General features: G+C 51.5%; 1 protein-coding gene and 1 long non-coding RNA gene across 6 annotated transcripts in view; both read right to left on the reverse strand.

The window, feature by feature from the left end:
• Positions 1-1,130: 1,130 nt before the first annotated feature.
• Positions 1,131-17,926, reverse strand: part of CRTC1 (CREB regulated transcription coactivator 1) — a 40,101-nt gene continuing 23,305 nt past the window's right edge. For 3 of the 5 annotated variants that reach the window (XM_001233251.7, XM_003642883.6, XM_046904703.1), the window contains 6 exons: positions 16,605-16,738; positions 16,265-16,522; positions 14,489-14,590; positions 10,765-10,851; positions 9,902-10,082; positions 1,131-9,239 (listed from right to left, as the gene is read on the reverse strand). In XM_001233251.7, the coding sequence (XP_001233252.1) occupies positions 9,028-9,239; positions 9,902-10,082; positions 10,765-10,851; positions 14,489-14,590; positions 16,265-16,522; positions 16,605-16,738 (974 nt within the window). In that variant the 3' untranslated portion in view covers positions 1,131-9,027. The remainder of the gene's footprint in view (positions 9,240-9,901; positions 10,083-10,764; positions 10,852-14,488; positions 14,591-16,264; positions 16,523-16,604; positions 16,739-17,926) is intronic. The other 2 variants (XM_040653773.2, XM_004948902.5) reach the window with 1 other exon arrangement.
• On the reverse strand, positions 10,233-10,758 carry LOC121107757. The gene is made up of 2 exons (XR_005842170.1): positions 10,491-10,758; positions 10,233-10,458 (listed from the first exon to the last, which is right to left on the reverse strand). It is a non-coding gene; the product is annotated as an uncharacterized LOC121107757 (long non-coding RNA).

Genomic DNA, 17,926 nt, shown 5'->3' on the forward strand with positions numbered 1-17,926 from the left:
CACAGGTCTCCACAGCACAACGGAGTTGAATTTCGCACTCAGGAGGCAACAGCATAAGCAGATGTGCAGAAAGAACCCCACTTTTGCTTACTGGCTCATTTAGACTACGTGCTGATCACAGCACTTTGAGAACATCTCCATTCACCATTCCAAGATTGTCATGAGAACAGCCACTGAGTTTTCTTTCTCCAACAGGAAGAAATGCAAACGAGTCAGCCCAAAGTACGACACTTCTTATACAAAATAGCTTTAAGTACTCAAAGAATGTTCTGTAGCTTCTAAGAAACCAATTCCAACATAGCATGGCCAGAGATGGTGCGTGGCCGTGCTGACAGCAGGAGCCACCACCTCTCACTGCAACTGAAGTCGCTGCAACAAAACCATTTACTCAGCCGTGCTCTGATTGATTTAGGTATGCTTCACACGAAATGTTCAACCAGAATGACAGCTTTCTGCCCAGCACAGCTCTCCCTTTAGCTTAGAATGCTGACTGCACGTGAACCTTTCCCACAGACAAACGTACAGCAGTATCAGAAAGAGATTTGCTTCATTCAAAAAGCTATTAAAGAACTACGTGGGTTGAAGAAGTTGGTTGTTCTGCCCCAAAGTTAAGCACTGTCTTTGTAGCACAAAACTATTTTCACTGCTGACTCTGAGAGCTGCACCCAGTCTCTGCAGCATGCACGTAGGACAACCCAACCCAGCAAGCCTGAACATTCACATGCTCATTTGCTTTCAAAAACCCAACAGCTCAATTGCCCAGGACAGCCTCTCCCTGTCCCAAAATGGTATAGAACTGCAGCAGCCCAGAAATGTGACCAAACCCTGTAAGAAGAGACCACCCCTGCACTGTCCCTCACACACTTAGGAACCCAGGGACTCCTCCTGAGGCGACTCACACTCCGAGGCTGATCACAGTGCCTCCCACCCTCCAGGTTAAGTCTGCAGTTTCCTTGCAAAGATGTAAGGGAGTTCATTTTCCATAGCTGGAAGAAGCCAACTAACCAAAATATCTCCATTCTGCTGTTTGTTTATAAACACCAACAGTCCAACAGTGAAAACCTTCAGTCCAAAAGCAAACAAACACGGGACACAACCAAGGAGGAAAAAGCTAAGCAGCCAGAGACAAAAACATTTGAACTTTTATTACATTTCATTTACAAATAATGCAAAGATACAAAGACAAAAGCCTTCACACAAAAAAGAAAAGGTCGAAAAGAATGTACATTTAGTTGAGCTGCTTTTTCACATCATTTCTCAGATTGCAAACACTTAAAGCCAACTTCAGTTTTCCACTTTACCTATAGAAAAAACACAATAAATAAAACTTTTATGTCGCAGGGACAATTTTTCCAGCGTTCCTGTGCCACCAACACTGTAGCTGAATATAGGATTGCATATATCAGTGAAATAATCCACAAATTATCTTAATAGAAAAAGTTAACTCGTAAAGAACAGTATATTATACTGTCTCTGAAAATGCATAAATCTGACGTTTTTTTTCCCAAGCTCAACGAACTACATAAAGTTGTTTTTAGCTGCCAGTCTGTGAGAGAAGCTGCCAAAAGCAGCTGTATTTAATTTTATTAAAATCAAACCTTCCCTCCATAAGCACGAACACGTTTAACTTCCACTTCTATGAGGAATCCCTCCACAGATGGGGGCTCTGTTAAGGTAACAAGAAAAAGTAGCTAAAACTTCTAATTCCTCCCAAAAGAAAACTTCGGTATCTACTGCCTTATTAGTTAATAGCTGACTGGAATACAATATTTTAATCGCTACGCTGTATAATGCTGAGCAGAGATCAGTGGATGTGTATAGGTATATTCATACACGCGGGTATCGTCTGTAGGTGCTCATGCCATGGACATTCAGGATCCAGTAAGTAAAGGAAGCTTTGTTTAAGCAAGCCCTGTCCCCACAACGTTCTGCTCCATAAATATTATCATGTACCTTCCATGCTCATCACCTCCTCTGCAAAAAGAGAAGTTCTACCTGCTCGTCTTCCCTGTATTTAATGTCCGATGGATCCCCAAACCGATCCACACTTAACCCTTTCCTGTCAGACAGAGCCTTGGATCGTCGCACATAAGCAAAGGCATTTGGTAACTGCTGCTTTTCTCACTTGACGAAGAGCCAGAGCAGATGGCGCTGCCTTCAACACCTGCCCTCCGCATGGCAGAACTCAGCTCCGTTTCTGGGAGTAAGCTTACGCCTGTACAGTTCCTGAAGGAAACACTGACACTCCACTACTGCAGAACAGTTCTCAAATTGGATTTATAAACTGGGACCTTCTGCCCTTTTTTTTTTCTAAACCACGGTATACAAAAGGTGTGTTGACTAATCCATAGGATGTGCAAAGGAACCGTTGGGCCGCACAGACACAGCAGCTCAGAAGGCAGAACGAGATCAGCACGCTGTGAGCAGAGCCTAAGCAGAGCCAGCAGCACGTCTGCTTTGTGCTGAACCCACACTCGGGCTGAATGCACACCCAGAACCTGCCCCACTTCCAAGGTTTGGTCAACGGTATTACAAATATGAACCCCTCAGCACGAGCTGAAGCCTCATCCCAGACTTCCCCTCACCAAGAGCAAATTACAACAATTTAAGCTTACTGAGGGAAGAGATTCTATTGCACATTTAAGGCAAGAGCTGCAGGATGGACCACTCTGCACAGGTCTCAGATGGAGCAGGGGGAGATCTGTGCCCGCTCTGCAGCCCTCAATTCCCACCCAGAGCTCTCTGTGTGCCTGCATCTGCTCTGTCTGTCCGCGTTTGTTTATTGAAGGATATTCTAAAGTGGGCCAGGAGATGAAATCTGGATAATATTTGTTTAACTGTCCCCCCCCAAAGCCTCCTGGGGTTATGTAAACAAGGAGCAGAAGAGCACAATGCCACAGGACAGCCCTCGGCTTTGCCAACACACAAACACCCTCTGGTCCCTATCACTGCGAGGCCCACTTCATTCTCATTTGCCACAATAAAACTAAGAAATATATTACAAAAGAAAACGTGACTCAACATATATTAACAACCCCATGACTTCAACAGCAAAAAAAGCCACACCGACGTGAATGTGTCCGCTAAGCCACAGCCAGGGGAGGGCTGGGAGCATCTGCCCAGTTGGACTTCGCTCATTGCAGGTGGGTGGGTGGCACGGACACACGGACACAGCGTTCTTCCAAACAGCAAAGCAGCAAAACACAGCACGCCTCCAGTGCTATGGGTGTGAGGTCACCTGCCCGGCTGCCACTCCGCAGCAGCTCAGCACTGCTCAGTCCCAACCATCGGCTCAAAGCAAAGGAGAAACCATCAGAACCAACACAGCACTGACAGAACCCATTGGCCCAGCGGCCGCCCCGACCCCGGCAGGCAGCGGGAGAACCTCTTCAAAGCAGCAAACAATTGGTGACCACTGAGATATCAACGCATCCACGCTCTGAAACAGCCCCTACAACGCGTGCCCTGCCCCAGTCACAGCACGAGGAGTGACAGCGATGGCAGAACAAAAGCAATCTGTCCCAGCACAGTGCCACACGCATCAGTCTCTGCTGATGAAACCCATCAAACCCATCGGCTTTGTTTGAACACAGCAGCAGCCACGAAGGGGAAATACCACCTATCTGCACAGTTAAATCGTAACAAAAAAAGGAGGAATTCAGAAACCTGTATAGGCTGAAGGCAGGAAAATTAAGGAGTAAAGCAGTCAAACCTATCATCTCCACTGCCATCCCATCATCTGCTGTAAGAACCGTCTGAGGCGCCGTCACTGCTCAGTCTCAGATGTGTGACAGCGACGGCAGAAACACCATCAGCAGAAAAGCAGTGAGGAAAACACATCAGATCCCACAGAGATCCGTCCCTGCGGCCGCTGCTGACCGCGGCCACCACCCAGCACTGCATGCTGCTGCTCCCAGCGGGCAGGGGGGCGTTCGGCAGCAGGAACAGAGCTCTGCGGGATGCTCACATCTGTCGGACCTTTCCTCCAACACATTGGCTGCTGAATAAATAAGCGGTGCTTTGTGCCAAATCGCTCCACTTCCTACGCTGGCACCGGGCTCCTTCCCAGCAGTGCTCACCGCTGTGCGCCCACTGCAGCTCAGCTGCGGGTTCCAGTGGGAACCCCCGCACTGCACACAGATGGCTGCGGGACCTGCAGGCACAGGCACTGCTCCAGAGCCCTTTGCTACGGCTGAACCCGGAATGCGGTGACTCTGAAATACAGAGAGAAGTTCAGAGCTGCCCAACAAACCGCCCAGGAAATGGCAGAGGGAGCGACATCCCAACACAGAACACAACGCGTCGGGCCAAGGAGATGCGCTGCGCCTGAAACCCGGGGACGGAAGGGCACACACCTGCTGTCCACAAACAGCTGCAGGGGGAAAGCAGATGGCTGCTCCACTCCTTCTGACTTCTGGTCTCATCACCTTAACCTGCAGGAATCCACAGCGCTCACACAGACTCTTCCCATCCCCTAAGCAGAAAACCTGCAACAAGCGAAGAGCAAAGCCATCCCTGCCAGCAATGGAGAGGAGAGGAGAGAGAGAAGAGAGAGGAGGCTGCGCTGCTCCCGGGAGAACACCGCGCGGGTCGGACTCCTGGCACTCGGGGGGCAATCACTGATGTGACACAGAGGTAGGAGCTCAGCCCGCTCCCTGCCATCACATCCCCCTTCCCCTTCTGCACGGATTCCCCGTGCTGTGCACTGCTCTGCACTACGTGCTTACCCTGCAGCGCCCCTCCGACAGCCACAGCTCCACCTCCCAAAGAAAACAGGCAGTGCATTTACCCCTTCAGGCCTTTATTTTGATAAAATTGGTCAAGCCCACATAAGGCAATGTACACCACAGTTCAAACCACCCCCCTCCCCCACCGAGAAGTAAAATAAATAACACAAATGAATAGAGTACGTAATGTAGTGTTTCGTTTTGCAGTATAGAAATCCCACACAATGGTTCTGTTTAAAAAGGTAAAAATGATTTATAGTACACAGTTATCATGTCATCGTGGTGCCCGCATAGAAAACCGACATGCAATCCATGCCTACACTGCGCAGTATAAATAAGATGCAACTAGAAATTACAAAGAACAGGAACACTACAAATCATCAGTATCTGGGGTTTTTTTCCCCGTTTTTGGGGTTTTTCTTTTAAAAAGAACACAGACGCGGAACAGGCGCTGCCTGCGCTCCCACTGCCATCACAGTGCGGGGGTTCTGCTTCTCAGAGGAATGCCTGCTGTGCTCCCGGCCCGGCTCTGCCCTCCCGGCCCAGGGGGGATCCGCTCCCCTTCTGGGGGCACAAACAGCTCCGGCTGAGCAGAGCGGGACGCAGAGGGCGGCTCTCCTGGTCGGTCCGCAAACACTTCTGCTGAGTGGTTCTCAGGAATGCTTTCTTAGAAACCCTTTTGTTTGTTTTTTTCAAGGTAATAAAATGCACAAACGGTCAATAACCTCCTTCAGTGAATGGACAGCCTCTTTCTGGAAACCTTTCTCCCCCCTTCCTCTTTACAAGAAGAAAAACAGGACCCGAAGGGAAGGCGTTCTGCACAGAAGGGATTGCGGCTGAGCGCGGGCGAAGTGCCGCTGCCATGCAAAGCCGGAGTGAGGGACGGGGCTGTGCTGCAGCCACACACAGCAGAGGGGAGCTGAGCGGACCCATCGCAGTGAGAACGCGGCCTCGAGGCACAGCGAGGGCCCCCACCTGCACTGCGGGGAGCAGCACAAACCCGCATTTCTTTTGAAAATCACAGTATTCTATAAACGGAAAGTTCATTCCTAGCGGTTCCCCATTGTATTGGCAAATGCAACAGTCTGCTTGGGAGCTCTCTATATTCATACGAAAGCGCAGTGCGAGGAGGGCCAGGCCCGTTCAGAAGGTACGTCCAGATGGGAACTCCGACCCCATGCAGCTCTGTGGTTATTTAACTGAAAAAGGTATAAATGACAGCAGCAGGATTTTGCTGCACGACCTTTCCTCCCACTCTGACACGTCTGATCTGAGGGCAGCAGCTCCCAACACACCCACATTTAACGTCAGAACAGAACTGGCGGCTCATCAACCACAAAGGCTCCCCCCCAAACACCGCAGCTCCCCTCCGCGTTTACATCTGACGCTTCCATGGGCTATTTTCATGCACACGCAGTGGAAATACAGACTGGGAGGTGGGGGGGTGGGCAGACCCTCCTCTGCACGGCGCGGCGCCGCAGGAAGCGGAGCAAAGCACGGAGCTGCTCAGTGCTGTGACCTCAACCCCCCCCGGGAGGAAGGAACAAATCCCGCACCTCTCAGCCACGTGGTCCCGAATTTGGACGGTTGCATCCAGATGTGATTTTTTTTTTTGTTGGTTTTTTGTTGTTGTTGTTTTAAATTAAGGCCATTTTAAATGTCTACTTACAAGTCTAATAAACAAGATCTCTTATATACACGTGTAGTTAAAAAAAACTGAGAAGGTAGCATTTAGCAACAGCTCCCTGTGAAAGTCTCCAGTTCGGAACCTCATCATTCTGAAGCGACTCCGGTTTTAAATAAACAGATCACAGACGAGAACTGACATGCATGTGCCTAAGAGTCAATCGAACGAGAGAGCGATGCAGACAGAAATCCCACCGAGGAACGGACAGAACTGCACAGAACACGGGGCGGCCAGCAGCATCCCCACTCACACCGTACCTTTGTGGCTGCGTCGAAGCCAAGGGCTCCGCATCACTGACCTTTGTGGGACTCCTCCCAGTCGGAGCTGCCTTTTGGTTTTCTCCGATTGAAAAAGCATCGGCGACCCGAAACGCGTGGATGCTGGGAGTTACGGAGCACTGCAGGGCGTGCAGCCCGACAAACACTTCCAACAAAGATGCTCTGTTGCGCGGGGAGGGACCTTCCAGTTGCATGGGAAGGGAGGGCAGAGACGGACACGGGGAAACGATCGGAAAGGAAACATGTTTAGTGCAAATGGTCAACTAATGGCACAACCGTGAGCAAACACCGCCCCGACACACACACACACACACACCCCAACAGCGGTTCCACGCAGCAGCGCTTGCACGAATCTCAGGACGGCGTCCCGCTGATTTCTGGAAGCACACAGAAATGTGTATAACTCATTAGAAGTGGGGCAGCCCCATAAGCAGCACCAAACCCCGACGGAGCGGGGAGAAGCGCTGCGGGGCTCTGCTTAAAGCCGGCAGCAGCTGGCGATGAACGGAGACAAAAAGCAAAGCCCGGGGACTCGGAGTGCACAGAGAGCAGGGCTGGGCCGAGCAGTGCCGGAGGGACAGCTCGTCTGGAAATGGGAACTAAAAGGGCTCTTTAATTGAGGTGTATTTAACCTCAATGTGGGCGTTCCACCCCTCCCGCATGGAGGGCTTCCCATCACTGCCTCATTAACGCAGCTCCTAACGGTCGCTTTGTTAACGAAACCCAAATAATGCCAGCTCCTAACTCTGCTGAGGAGGGACGTGCACTGAGGGCCCATCATGGTGCCTCCTTCGGCGTCACACCGACAGCGCTGTAACAGTGCCAGCAGTGATGCTCCGAGAAACCTTTAAACCCATCTTTCCAACCAGACAGAGCCCTGGGAGTGCAGACAGAACCACCACAGCTCACCAGCTGCACAGCAGCACGGCCAGCGGGCAGCAAAGGACACTGTCACACTGCTCAGCCACACCGCAGCAATGAGGACCAACAGAAACCATCTACTGTGGGTTACCAGAAGCCCAACATGCCCCGGCTGCACTGCCTGGCCATGGGGTGAGCAGATTCACCCCACGCTGAAAGGAGTCCCCGCACTCTGACCACGCTGCTCCACCACGGCGGAGGGAACCCTCACCCTCAGCTTCCTGCTGCTCAACGTCTGTTCAGAATTCCAGTTAGTTAAAAATACCTATATATATATAATATATATAATATATTTCTGGAATAAAAACACAAAAAGATGTACAAGTATTACATAGAGTGCTTCGGTTGGCGGTATGTAGTTCAGCTACTTTGCTAATATCCAAATACTTAAATTAAAAAAAAAAAAAAAAAAGAAATCATAAATAACAGTAACAGAATAAGTAATGAATAAGAATAAAAAATAAAACCAGTTGTGGTGATTTCACTGCTGCAGGAACGCCCCCCTGCTGCCCAGGAACCTCTCACTGAGCAAAGCCAGGCCTCTGCTCTGCGCCCGTCCTCCTGCCTGCCTCCAGCTGCTTCAAAACTCCCCGATCCTCCCTCCGTGCTCATCAAGTAATGAATTATAGTACTTTTTTGTGTGCTCAGAAATGCCATATATATGTATACATATATATAAATATATATATTACATATATATATATAAATTTGTTTGTTTGTTTTTAAGAAAAGAAGCTTTGAAAATAGTGTTTACAATCGCCGGCTGCAAAGGCCGTGGGGCGGCTCCTCCACGTGCACAGTCTGCTCAGCGCAGGGAGGCAGAACGACGGCGGGGAACACCTGCAGACAAACGGGGCACATCGATCAAGGAACAAGCGCTCGCCCTACGAAGCAGCTGTCACAAAGCAGACACAACACCACAGGAGCTCCCCTGCCCCCCCCGGGGCAGCAATGCAGAGATTTGCTTCCCGATTCACAGGGGAGGAGGGGGCACTCCTGGGCGCCTCCCCCCGCTCCAACCACAGCCAGAATTTGGATCGTTAGAGAGAATCAATTTTCCCTTGGCTCCGGACCCCCCTCGCCTGCCCAAGAGCACCCCCTTCTAGTGCAAAGGATAAATTGACAACGCTGGAGCTTTGGTGGGGGGCGGGGGGGGGCTCTGGAGAGGAGAAGGCTGATGGAAACTCCTTGCTCGTTAATGGCAATGAGTGGACAAGGGGCAAAATACGGCGCGACAGGGAGTAGGGGTCTGCAGCGCTGCAAGCTTAGAACGACAAGCTTTACTCATTGTACATGTTGTACAGGACAGAGCTCCGGCTCTCAGCAGCTCCGGCTCTGACACGACTGACCCATGGACTCTCTGCTTCGGCTGATCCAGGAACAACCCCACTCCTGAGCTCCCGGCGCCCGCACGTCACAGCCGGTCCATCCGGAACGTGTCCTCTGTGGCGGGGTCGGTGAGGACCATGTCCGGGTCGTTCAGCATGTGCAGTCCATCCAAGGTTAAAGGGTCAATTTTGAGTTCATCCAGAGGAAACTGGGAATCCGCGTCGAAGCTGACGTCGCCCACTCCTGCCAAAGAGCTGGTCAGTTCTTTCGATAAGCTGGGAGGAGATTCTCCTGTCACTGCGGGGAGGAGGGACAGAAAGGCAGCGGTGTTGGCCTCCGGTATCCTCCAGGCACAACATTAGGATACAGCAAAAACCAGGCTGCTATAATTCCCGAATCGTTTACTGAACTAAAGCTGGAGCTGAGACAAATCCATCCTCATTTCCAGCCGGATGAACTACAGATCTGTCTGAGCACCTCCACGGCACAACACAAAGCACAGCTCATCTGAGTGTATGTGGGGCTACAAAGGGGCAACACTCAGGTCTCTGCTCTCCCTTTGCTTTAGGAGCCATAACCTCAGTTTGCATTACACTTATTGGTATGAGCCCCGGGCTGAAGGATGGATTCAACTCCAGCTTTTTCAGTGACCTATGCAGAAACCGTTTCCAAATGTCCAACTGCGACCAGATTCTCCACCGTATGGAACACTGAAATAATCCTTGCTGGCAGGCCTGGGCAGAGGAAGGAGCTCAGCTCCCGTGGATGCGTGAGTCAGCAGCACGCAGCGCTGTGCTGAGGGCAGGGCTGGAGCAGGAGCCCCACAGCCAGGAACTCAGCACCGACAGGAGGTGAAACAGAGTCCCGAAGGGCACTGACGCCCGGCTCTCACCCCAGCTCTCCCCTCACAAAGGCAGCACCAGGGCAGCTGGGCTCTGCAAGGCGTGGGGTTTGCTCACCTGTCAGGATGATGTTGGGGATGTTCCCGTGGCTGGAGTAGCTGAGCTGCGGCGAGTCCTGCAGGCTGCCGTGGCTGCCGGTGAGGCCCATCATTGCTGCCTGGGAGTAGTTAAGCGTGGAGCAGGGGCTGTACAGGCTGTTGGAACTAATGGCGTTTTCTATCATGTTAAACTGTTCAAGCTGAAGACCAAGGCACAAAGGAATCGTTACTTCCAACCGTCGGGAAAGGAGGCAAAAATAACTTACAGAGCTCAAGGATGGGAAGGGGTGTGAAGAAAGGCAGGCAAACAAATTCATCTTTAGCTTTTGTTGGTCAAAATATTGGTGTGACTTTACTTAACTCCCCAGAACACTCCACTGCCAAATTGGGGATGTGGGGCAACGAGGATGCCAAAATAAAAGCGGTGCTTTTCTTACTGCAAGTGGTAGCTTTAAAACAGAGCAGGAAGGAAGAAAAAACACAACCAATTCATGCGACCGCCTGGGGCCTCTGCCCACCAAGCACCGCCTCGAAGACATTTTACCTGCAAGGCATTTTACCTGGAAGGCATTTTACCTGGAAGGCATTTTACCTGGAAGGCACTTTACCTGCTGCCAGAGCCTTGTCATTATTTCTAATCCAATCAACTCGGCAGAACACATTCAGAAACATCTGCTATGTTGGCTCAGAGGGAGGAATGGGGACGGAGAAGTTGGGAGGGGGGGGGAGAAAAGAAATCCCTACGTGTTGCAAACGGAAAATAAGAAAGTAAAATTAAAAGGACAGAGTGTGATCTGACACAGAATAATCAGAAGTTGAATTATATTTATTTTAAGCTGAAAGTGGCCGAGACAGCTGAAAGTCGGAGATGAATTTGCTCACCTGATGGGATAGGGCATTAGCCTGCCTAGCTGTCATCTGCTGATCATAATAGGAGTCACCAAATACACTCCCCAGAATGGAAGAATGCTGAAAACAAAACAGAGTCTTTATGGTGCAAAGGTCTCAGACAGAGGAACCCACGGAGCGGCCCCAGCCCACGGCCGATGCCTCCCGCTGTGCAGCGCCGCTCAGCGCTCCCTCTGCACGGACCCAACTGCGCCACGCGGCCCTTCGAGGGGCACAGAGACACCATCAGGGACCCAACAAACTGCCTGGAGGACACACGACACGAAGCTGCTGAGGTACAAATGCAGACGAGCGCGTTGGGCCGCATGAGAAACACGGATCACCGCGGCTTTGCTGTGAAGGACGGCCCCCGTGCAGACAGACAGCGCCGAGAGCCCCGTGCGGATCTCCTGCAAGGCACAGCCCTGCAGCTCTGCACAGCTCCCCTGCAACACACGCTGCACTCTGCACTGCAGCTGCAGATCAGAAGAGCCATCACGAAGCACAACCAGCAGCTCTGTGCAAGAAGCCCAGCAGAGCTGCACCCCCTGCTGACTCTGCCGGCCCCTCCGGCACGACAAAGCGACCGAGAGCTGCGGGTCAGTGCTCCAACACTGCCCAGCACTGCCCCAGAGCTGCCACGAAGCAATCACTCCTGATTCACCACCACCGCCGGCCCACGTGGGGACGGGCTCCTAAAACTGATTTGTGTGGAGAGTTTGCTTAAGCCTTGGGGGGAAAAGAGGACAACAAAACATTTCACATAGCGCTTCCCAGATGCTTCAGCTACGTATCTGGGCTCTGAACCTTCTCCCAAACAGCACAGGCAGCATGTGACATTAAGCTACAGCACTGGAGAGACAATTCAGCTGCAGCAGCACAGGGAGAAGCACTGAGCACAGCTCGGGGTGCTGGGATGTGGGATGCGTCCCCGACAGCACACAGAGCATCTCACAAACAGCACATCGCACCCTGAGCGTCCTCCTGCACCAGCAGCACATCTCAGCTTACCTGCAGGCTGCATGCGAGGAGGAGGAGTTTGGCACAGAACTCCTCACGAGAGGAGAAAAACAGAAAAGCAGCAATGTAATATTCCTTTTAAAGCTAACAAAAGCCATCCTGCCTTCAGGCAGAACCCTCCGCTGTCCGTCAGAGTGCGGCCTCAGGGGAGGAGAGAGAGCTGCCTGACTGCTGTGACAGGAGATCACAGCGGGACTTCTCCGGAGGAAACACTTCAACCACACGGAGCCGCTCCTCCTACACAGCCTGAGCGCTCAACACGGGCAGAAATGAAGTCCTCATTCACCGCACTCACTTATGATCTGTCACAGCTATGACTGCAAAACTACAATGGGATCTGTGCGACCCAATGCCCTCCTCAGAAAGAGGTGAAAATGGGCAACTGCTGCTCCTGGGAGCGGTCCTTCAGTCCTCCCGGGCGTCCCACTACGGCAGCGGGGTGGAACCCAACTGCAGAGCAAGAGCTGCACGGCGCCTGGCGGCAGAAAGCAAAGCCCTCCCACAGAAGCTGTACTCAATAATCTCGGTAATTAAACGTGCTCTGCTTCATCACCACGCTGACATGTTGCTGGCTGCCCAGCTATCCTTGGAGCAGCATTTCAGTGCTACTCCAACTCAGCCCCACTCAGCAGAGCCATCAGTAACCCGAGCAGCCCTCTGCAGCAGAGCAGGAGAGGCCCCATCCCCAGTGCTGCAGGGCCCTGTGATGTCCGACAGCACTATCTGATGGAGAACTGCATTCAGGACATCACTGCTCAGTGTGAACCAGAGCTGCTCTGGATAACAGCTGTGTTTCCAGCGCTGATCTGAGCGCTCCAAGGAGGACCGAGGTCTGGGTATTTTCCTGCCACCTCTGACATCTCTTTGGTGCAGGAGCTTTAGAAGCAAGGCACAACCTCAGATCTTCACATTCTGCTAAGCACTGCTCCCATCCTGAAAGCTTTGGGAAACACGGACAGCAACCAACAGAGACCAAAACCCGCTCGTGGCAGCCTACATTCGGGACTGCTAACCAAACTCACAGGCCCACGTTGTTTCTCAGCCCTGAAGTACAGCAGTTGTTGCATTTGTAAGCACTGAAACTCCCAAAGGAAATCAACTGGGAATGTCATTACATCAACACTTCGGAGTCCCGGAATAATTTATTGACAACTCCGTGAAGAACATCTTGCTACCACCATGTCCTACAGAAACACTAGATGAGGTCTGTTTTGTCAACAGTTCATCTTCTTGGGTTAATGATGTGGTGACTGCAAGGAGAAAAAGAAAACAAAACCACAAACCCCTGGCTTAAATTATTAGCCTGAAAATACATACCACGTATCCAGCATTCAGCCATTCCACTAAAAAAAAGCAGATTTCTATCTAATTGGAATTGTACACCAGGTGTTAGAGGAGGAAAGCACAAGCCACTGCCAGTGAAAAGCCATGCACACACAAAGCTGAGAACTACAAGCAGAGCTTTTCAATTCGTGTTGGAACAGGAAGACCTCCAGGTAACAAGCAGACAGCTAAAACATGAGAGCAAATCGATCAGGAGATGTGCAAAGATGAAAAGCAACTTCTGGTGAATGAACCGTACGTGACATGTCACTAACAGCGCAGTGCAACGCTGCAGGATGAGTTAACCTAAAAGTAATGGGAGAAGAAGGAGCAAGTGCTGTCCTGGCTGCACCTCCTTGATTGCAGGCTCGTTAGCCAGAAGCAGACTGCTCCACAACAGGCAGTTCTGCTGCTGGAACCAATCTGCTTCTACCATTCTACAATTCCTACTACCTGGGAGCTGCCCCCATCATCACTACCTGTTGTTGTTTGCTTTCTTCCTGAGCTGCTTTCTCTTCCCTCAGTGACAACAGGCTTTCCCCAAGGGCTACGAGCCTGTGGATAAAACCAAGAGCCACTGAGAAGTCAAAGGGGAAAGAAAATCACAAAATCAAAATCTCCTGGGCTGCCCAAGTGCCCTCCAGAGCTGGGAACACACAACATGGCTGCCTGCAGCTTTGCTCCTTGTGCCAGCCAGCGAAGTTAAGCTTGCTTGCTTCCTTCGGGGCACACACAGAACGCAACAAACTGTCAGAAAAAAGGTTAAGAAGCAATTAAGCAAGGGTTAGGAAAATGCACGCAGCCCTGACACCCAGCTCTGTGCTGAGCTGACCACTGACCCTCCTGCGGCTGAAGGCAAGGAGAGGGGCAGCTTCTGCTTCGGAACCAGGAAGGGGCAGCACTTATTTAGACAGGATCCTCCTTACAGCCTTCAACATTAAATCCTGAAACAGAAAATGGATTTTCTGCCCCTGCTGTGATGCTCTGTAAGAATTTTGCTCACCTTGTTCCTACAGGTGGGATTTGGGAGCGGGGCAGCCCCATGGATCTACTCACAAGCTTCCTCCTCTCCCTCCCATCCTCACCCTCAGCTCCTACACAACACTGCTCACTGAGAGGATCTACCTACAGCTGCTGTGTGCCCCAAAGAAGTAACTGAGCGTAGCGGTGCCCCAGTAAGCAGCTTGGGTCAATAAAAAGGCAATTCACCAGCTATTGAAAAACTCTGGAACGGAATGAAACCGCACACGAGATGAGACATCGGTAATGCATGAGGCACACACACTCACAGTGAGACAACTATGGGTCAGTAATGGAGAGACTCAACTAAAACAGACACAAGAAGCAAGGCCTGTGGAAGCACAGAGTCCCTTACTTGAGGGGAGCTGCCAGGAGAGAAGCCTTGATTGGAGACAGGAGAGGTGGGAGACTGGTTGGCTGGGGAGCCAGCATTACTGCGGTACTGCTGGAGTGAAGCCTACAGAACAACACAGAATTAGAGACCATGGGCTTGATGGAAGGCTGGAAAATTAGCAACTTTTGGTGAACACGGCTTGAGGAAGCTGGGAGAAACCGTCCTCTTCAGCACTTCTCAGCTCTACACGAAGACAAGATTATGTGAGTAATGCCACAGGAGGGAGAGTTAAGGTGTGAGTGCGGCACAGACCCCGACAGCGCGGCGCTGCTGCTGGACAGCCCAACTATTCAAATACTTTCTTCTTTTTTCAGTTTCCAGTTAAATTCAATTTAAAAAAGCCTGGTCAGACAATAATCTGGGGAAAAGCAGTCTCGAAATCTCAGAATAACTTAATTAATTTATTCTCAGTTTCGGATGCCATACACGCACATTCTCAACTCGTGTTTACAACACACTCAGAGTCCGTCTCACATTACTCTGCCCTGTCTGGAATAGCCTGGCTGTGTTACCAAGATGGAAGCACACACACAACCACAGGGACCGAAACCCTCCTCGAAGCTGCACTGAAACCAGGATGTGCAACAGACATCATCTGAGAATTCCCACTGCATTCTGGAGGCTCACACTGGTGATACTGACCCTGTTCTCCATCTTCCCAATAATGTCTTTTCAGAGGTTTGCCTTTTTGGTTTTATGTCACAGAGAATCCTCGACCTGAACAAATGACAGCTCTCCAAGCATTTGAACAGAATACAGACAGCAAGAACAGCTCTTTGCACAGCACCCTAAAAGTTAAGGTGATAAAGAAGTTAAGGATGAGAAAAGCAACAAAGAAAGCAGAGAATGGAAATCAGAGTCACCTGTCCAGGTAGCTCCGTAGGTATCAGAACACTGGGACAGTTTGAGTGCGTTGGACTCCTTCCCACCACTGCTTTGTCCTTCCCCTTCTAACGCTGCCATGAAAGCAGCTCCTTCCCAGAAGCACTTACCAGCACAGACTGCTAACAATTCCTCCACAAAGCAGGCCACAACCTGGTGCTCCACCACCTCAGAGTGAGCTCTCCCCATTACCCAACCGCTGTCACTGTAAGTGCTGCCAGGAGGGTCACACAACCACACCTGACAGAGCAGGGCACAGTGGCAGAGCACACTTCTCCCCAGCTTTTAGGAAGTGCAGGTTAGCAGCTTCTGTATCAAAGCCCCGTATGTCTGTCGTGCTTTGGGGGTGCGCTCATTTAACAGCCTGACAGCCTATCCATGCAGGGCATGCTAGAGCATCATAGCATGGCCTGGGTTGAAAAGGACCACAACGCTCATCTCGTTTCGACCCCCTGCTATGTGCAGGGTCACCAACCAGCAGACCAGGCTGCCCAGAGCCACATCCAGTCTGGCCTTGAACGCCTGCAGGGATGGGGCATCCACAGCCTCCTTGGGCAACCTGTTCCAGTGAAGCACTATAAGCACTGATATCCACGGTTCGAGCTGGTCTCACCAAACAGAGCTGCAGAGAACACCATTTTATGAAACTACAGCCACTGAGCACACATTCTAAAGCCAACTGCTGTCTACAAAGCACCTGAAGGTGCATTAAATCGAACCACTCTAAGTGTATTCAGACTGCACCCAGAGGTACACCCATTACAAGGGCCGTCCAGCTGGAGCTCGGACACCGGGCTGCACACCACCACGTTTTGGGACGAAAGCACTTCCATTTCCAGCCCTGCCCCAGCTTACCGAGTTGATGTCTATTCCCATGGACGGCTGGCTCTGGCTCTGGCTGCCCGGGGGCGACTGTGGGATGGTGGAAGGTACTGTGACGGAGAGCGGGGGCAGCTGTGTTCCTCGCTGTAAACCAGAGGTCTGCATTAACGGAGTGCTCTGAGGCAGGCTGCTCACCACCTGGGGCTGCTGCTGTTGCTGGGAAGTTGTCTGGGTAAAAAACGGGTACGGGGGAAGCTGCTGCTCCAGAGACAACGCATCCATCGCCACGGCCTTAAAAACAAGAATCAGAGTCACCCGGGCTGCCAGGGAACTCCCTCTAGTTTTCAGGCACTCCTTCTCCAGGCACTCCTACCTGAGTGATCGGTGACAGAGGGGAAAGCGTCGGAGACATCTGCTGCGACTGCGGCCGCCTCGAGTCCGCGCTCAGCGAGAGGGGGCTGACGTTGGGCTGCCGGTGCTGCTGGGACGGAGCCGGCGGCGTCATCCCTGCCAGGAAGGGACAAAGCAGCTCAGAGGGCAGCGGGTGCCTGAGACTGGGACAGAGGGTCCCTACGCTGTGAAAAATGTGTGGTGCAGCTCGACAGCACCTTGGCACAAAGCTGGCTGGTTTGCAATGAATTCTGTCAGGCTAAAGAGCGTCTGGAAGAGAGGAAGATCCCCGTGGTTCATCCCAGACCTCAGCCAGTCACAGTTGGTCAGGACTGGGTAAATCCAGACCTCAGCCAGTCACAGTTGGTCAGGACTGGGTAAATAGTGACTTGAAACTGCAATGGGCAGAGCGGCTCCGGACCACTGCTCTTCCTCAGTGCTCTCCGGAAATACTCGGAGTGTTCTCACAGGGAACTCAGGAGCAGCACGTCCTGCTCCATTGGTAGGAGCTCCAGCTTCAGGAAGAAGATAACAGATAAGCAGTGAGACTAATCAGAGGGCACTTGTGATATAAAGAAACCCAAATGCCTATTGAATGGAAAACGCAGAAGAAAAACTGGTCACACAGGATGTACACCATTTCTGATGGCACACCAGCACACAGGAAGGCAGCAAATATCCCTCACGCTCTACAGAACTGTGACCTCACAGGGGCTGTGGGCACACAATTCAAGCAGTGCAGTTTTACTCAAATCCAAGACAAAATTTGCAAGTTTTGAAACCTCTCTATTTTCAGCCTCACCCAAGAGGAACTGAGGCACCCTGGAAAGCAATTTCAGGACAATCTAGCTAGTGAGCTGCTCTTCCAGGGCTGCCAGAAAGGAGGAATTCACAAGAGCCTGAGAGCTCCTCGGCACTTGGCACCTGCTCAAGGCTTCCAGGCAGGCTGCCAGAGAGCCAGGAAGCCCGGGCTGCCAAGGAGCCAGCAGGCAAACCGGCTCTCACTGAGCGCGCTCTGAAGGCTGCCTGGCTTCCCGCATGATGTTTGCACAAACCAGCACTGTCTCATGGAACATGTCAGCGAGCTGACAAACTCAAATGCACAAATGTGTAGTCTTAAGTTGTTGGCGGTTCCTCACAACCTGACAGGTGTTCTTCCCCACCTTTTCCTGGGGCTGCCACAGGCGTGCCTGCACAGCGCACAGAGCTCCTACTGCAGCCCCAAAAGCATTTCTGCTTTCAGCTAAAGATCTAGAAGATAAGGAGAGGAAAGGAAGGTTTGAGAAAATGGGTTTTAAACAGCTC

This window comes from Gallus gallus, chromosome 28 (genome assembly GCF_016699485.2).
Source record: "Gallus gallus isolate bGalGal1 chromosome 28, bGalGal1.mat.broiler.GRCg7b, whole genome shotgun sequence".
NCBI lineage: Eukaryota > Metazoa > Chordata > Aves > Galliformes > Phasianidae > Gallus > Gallus gallus.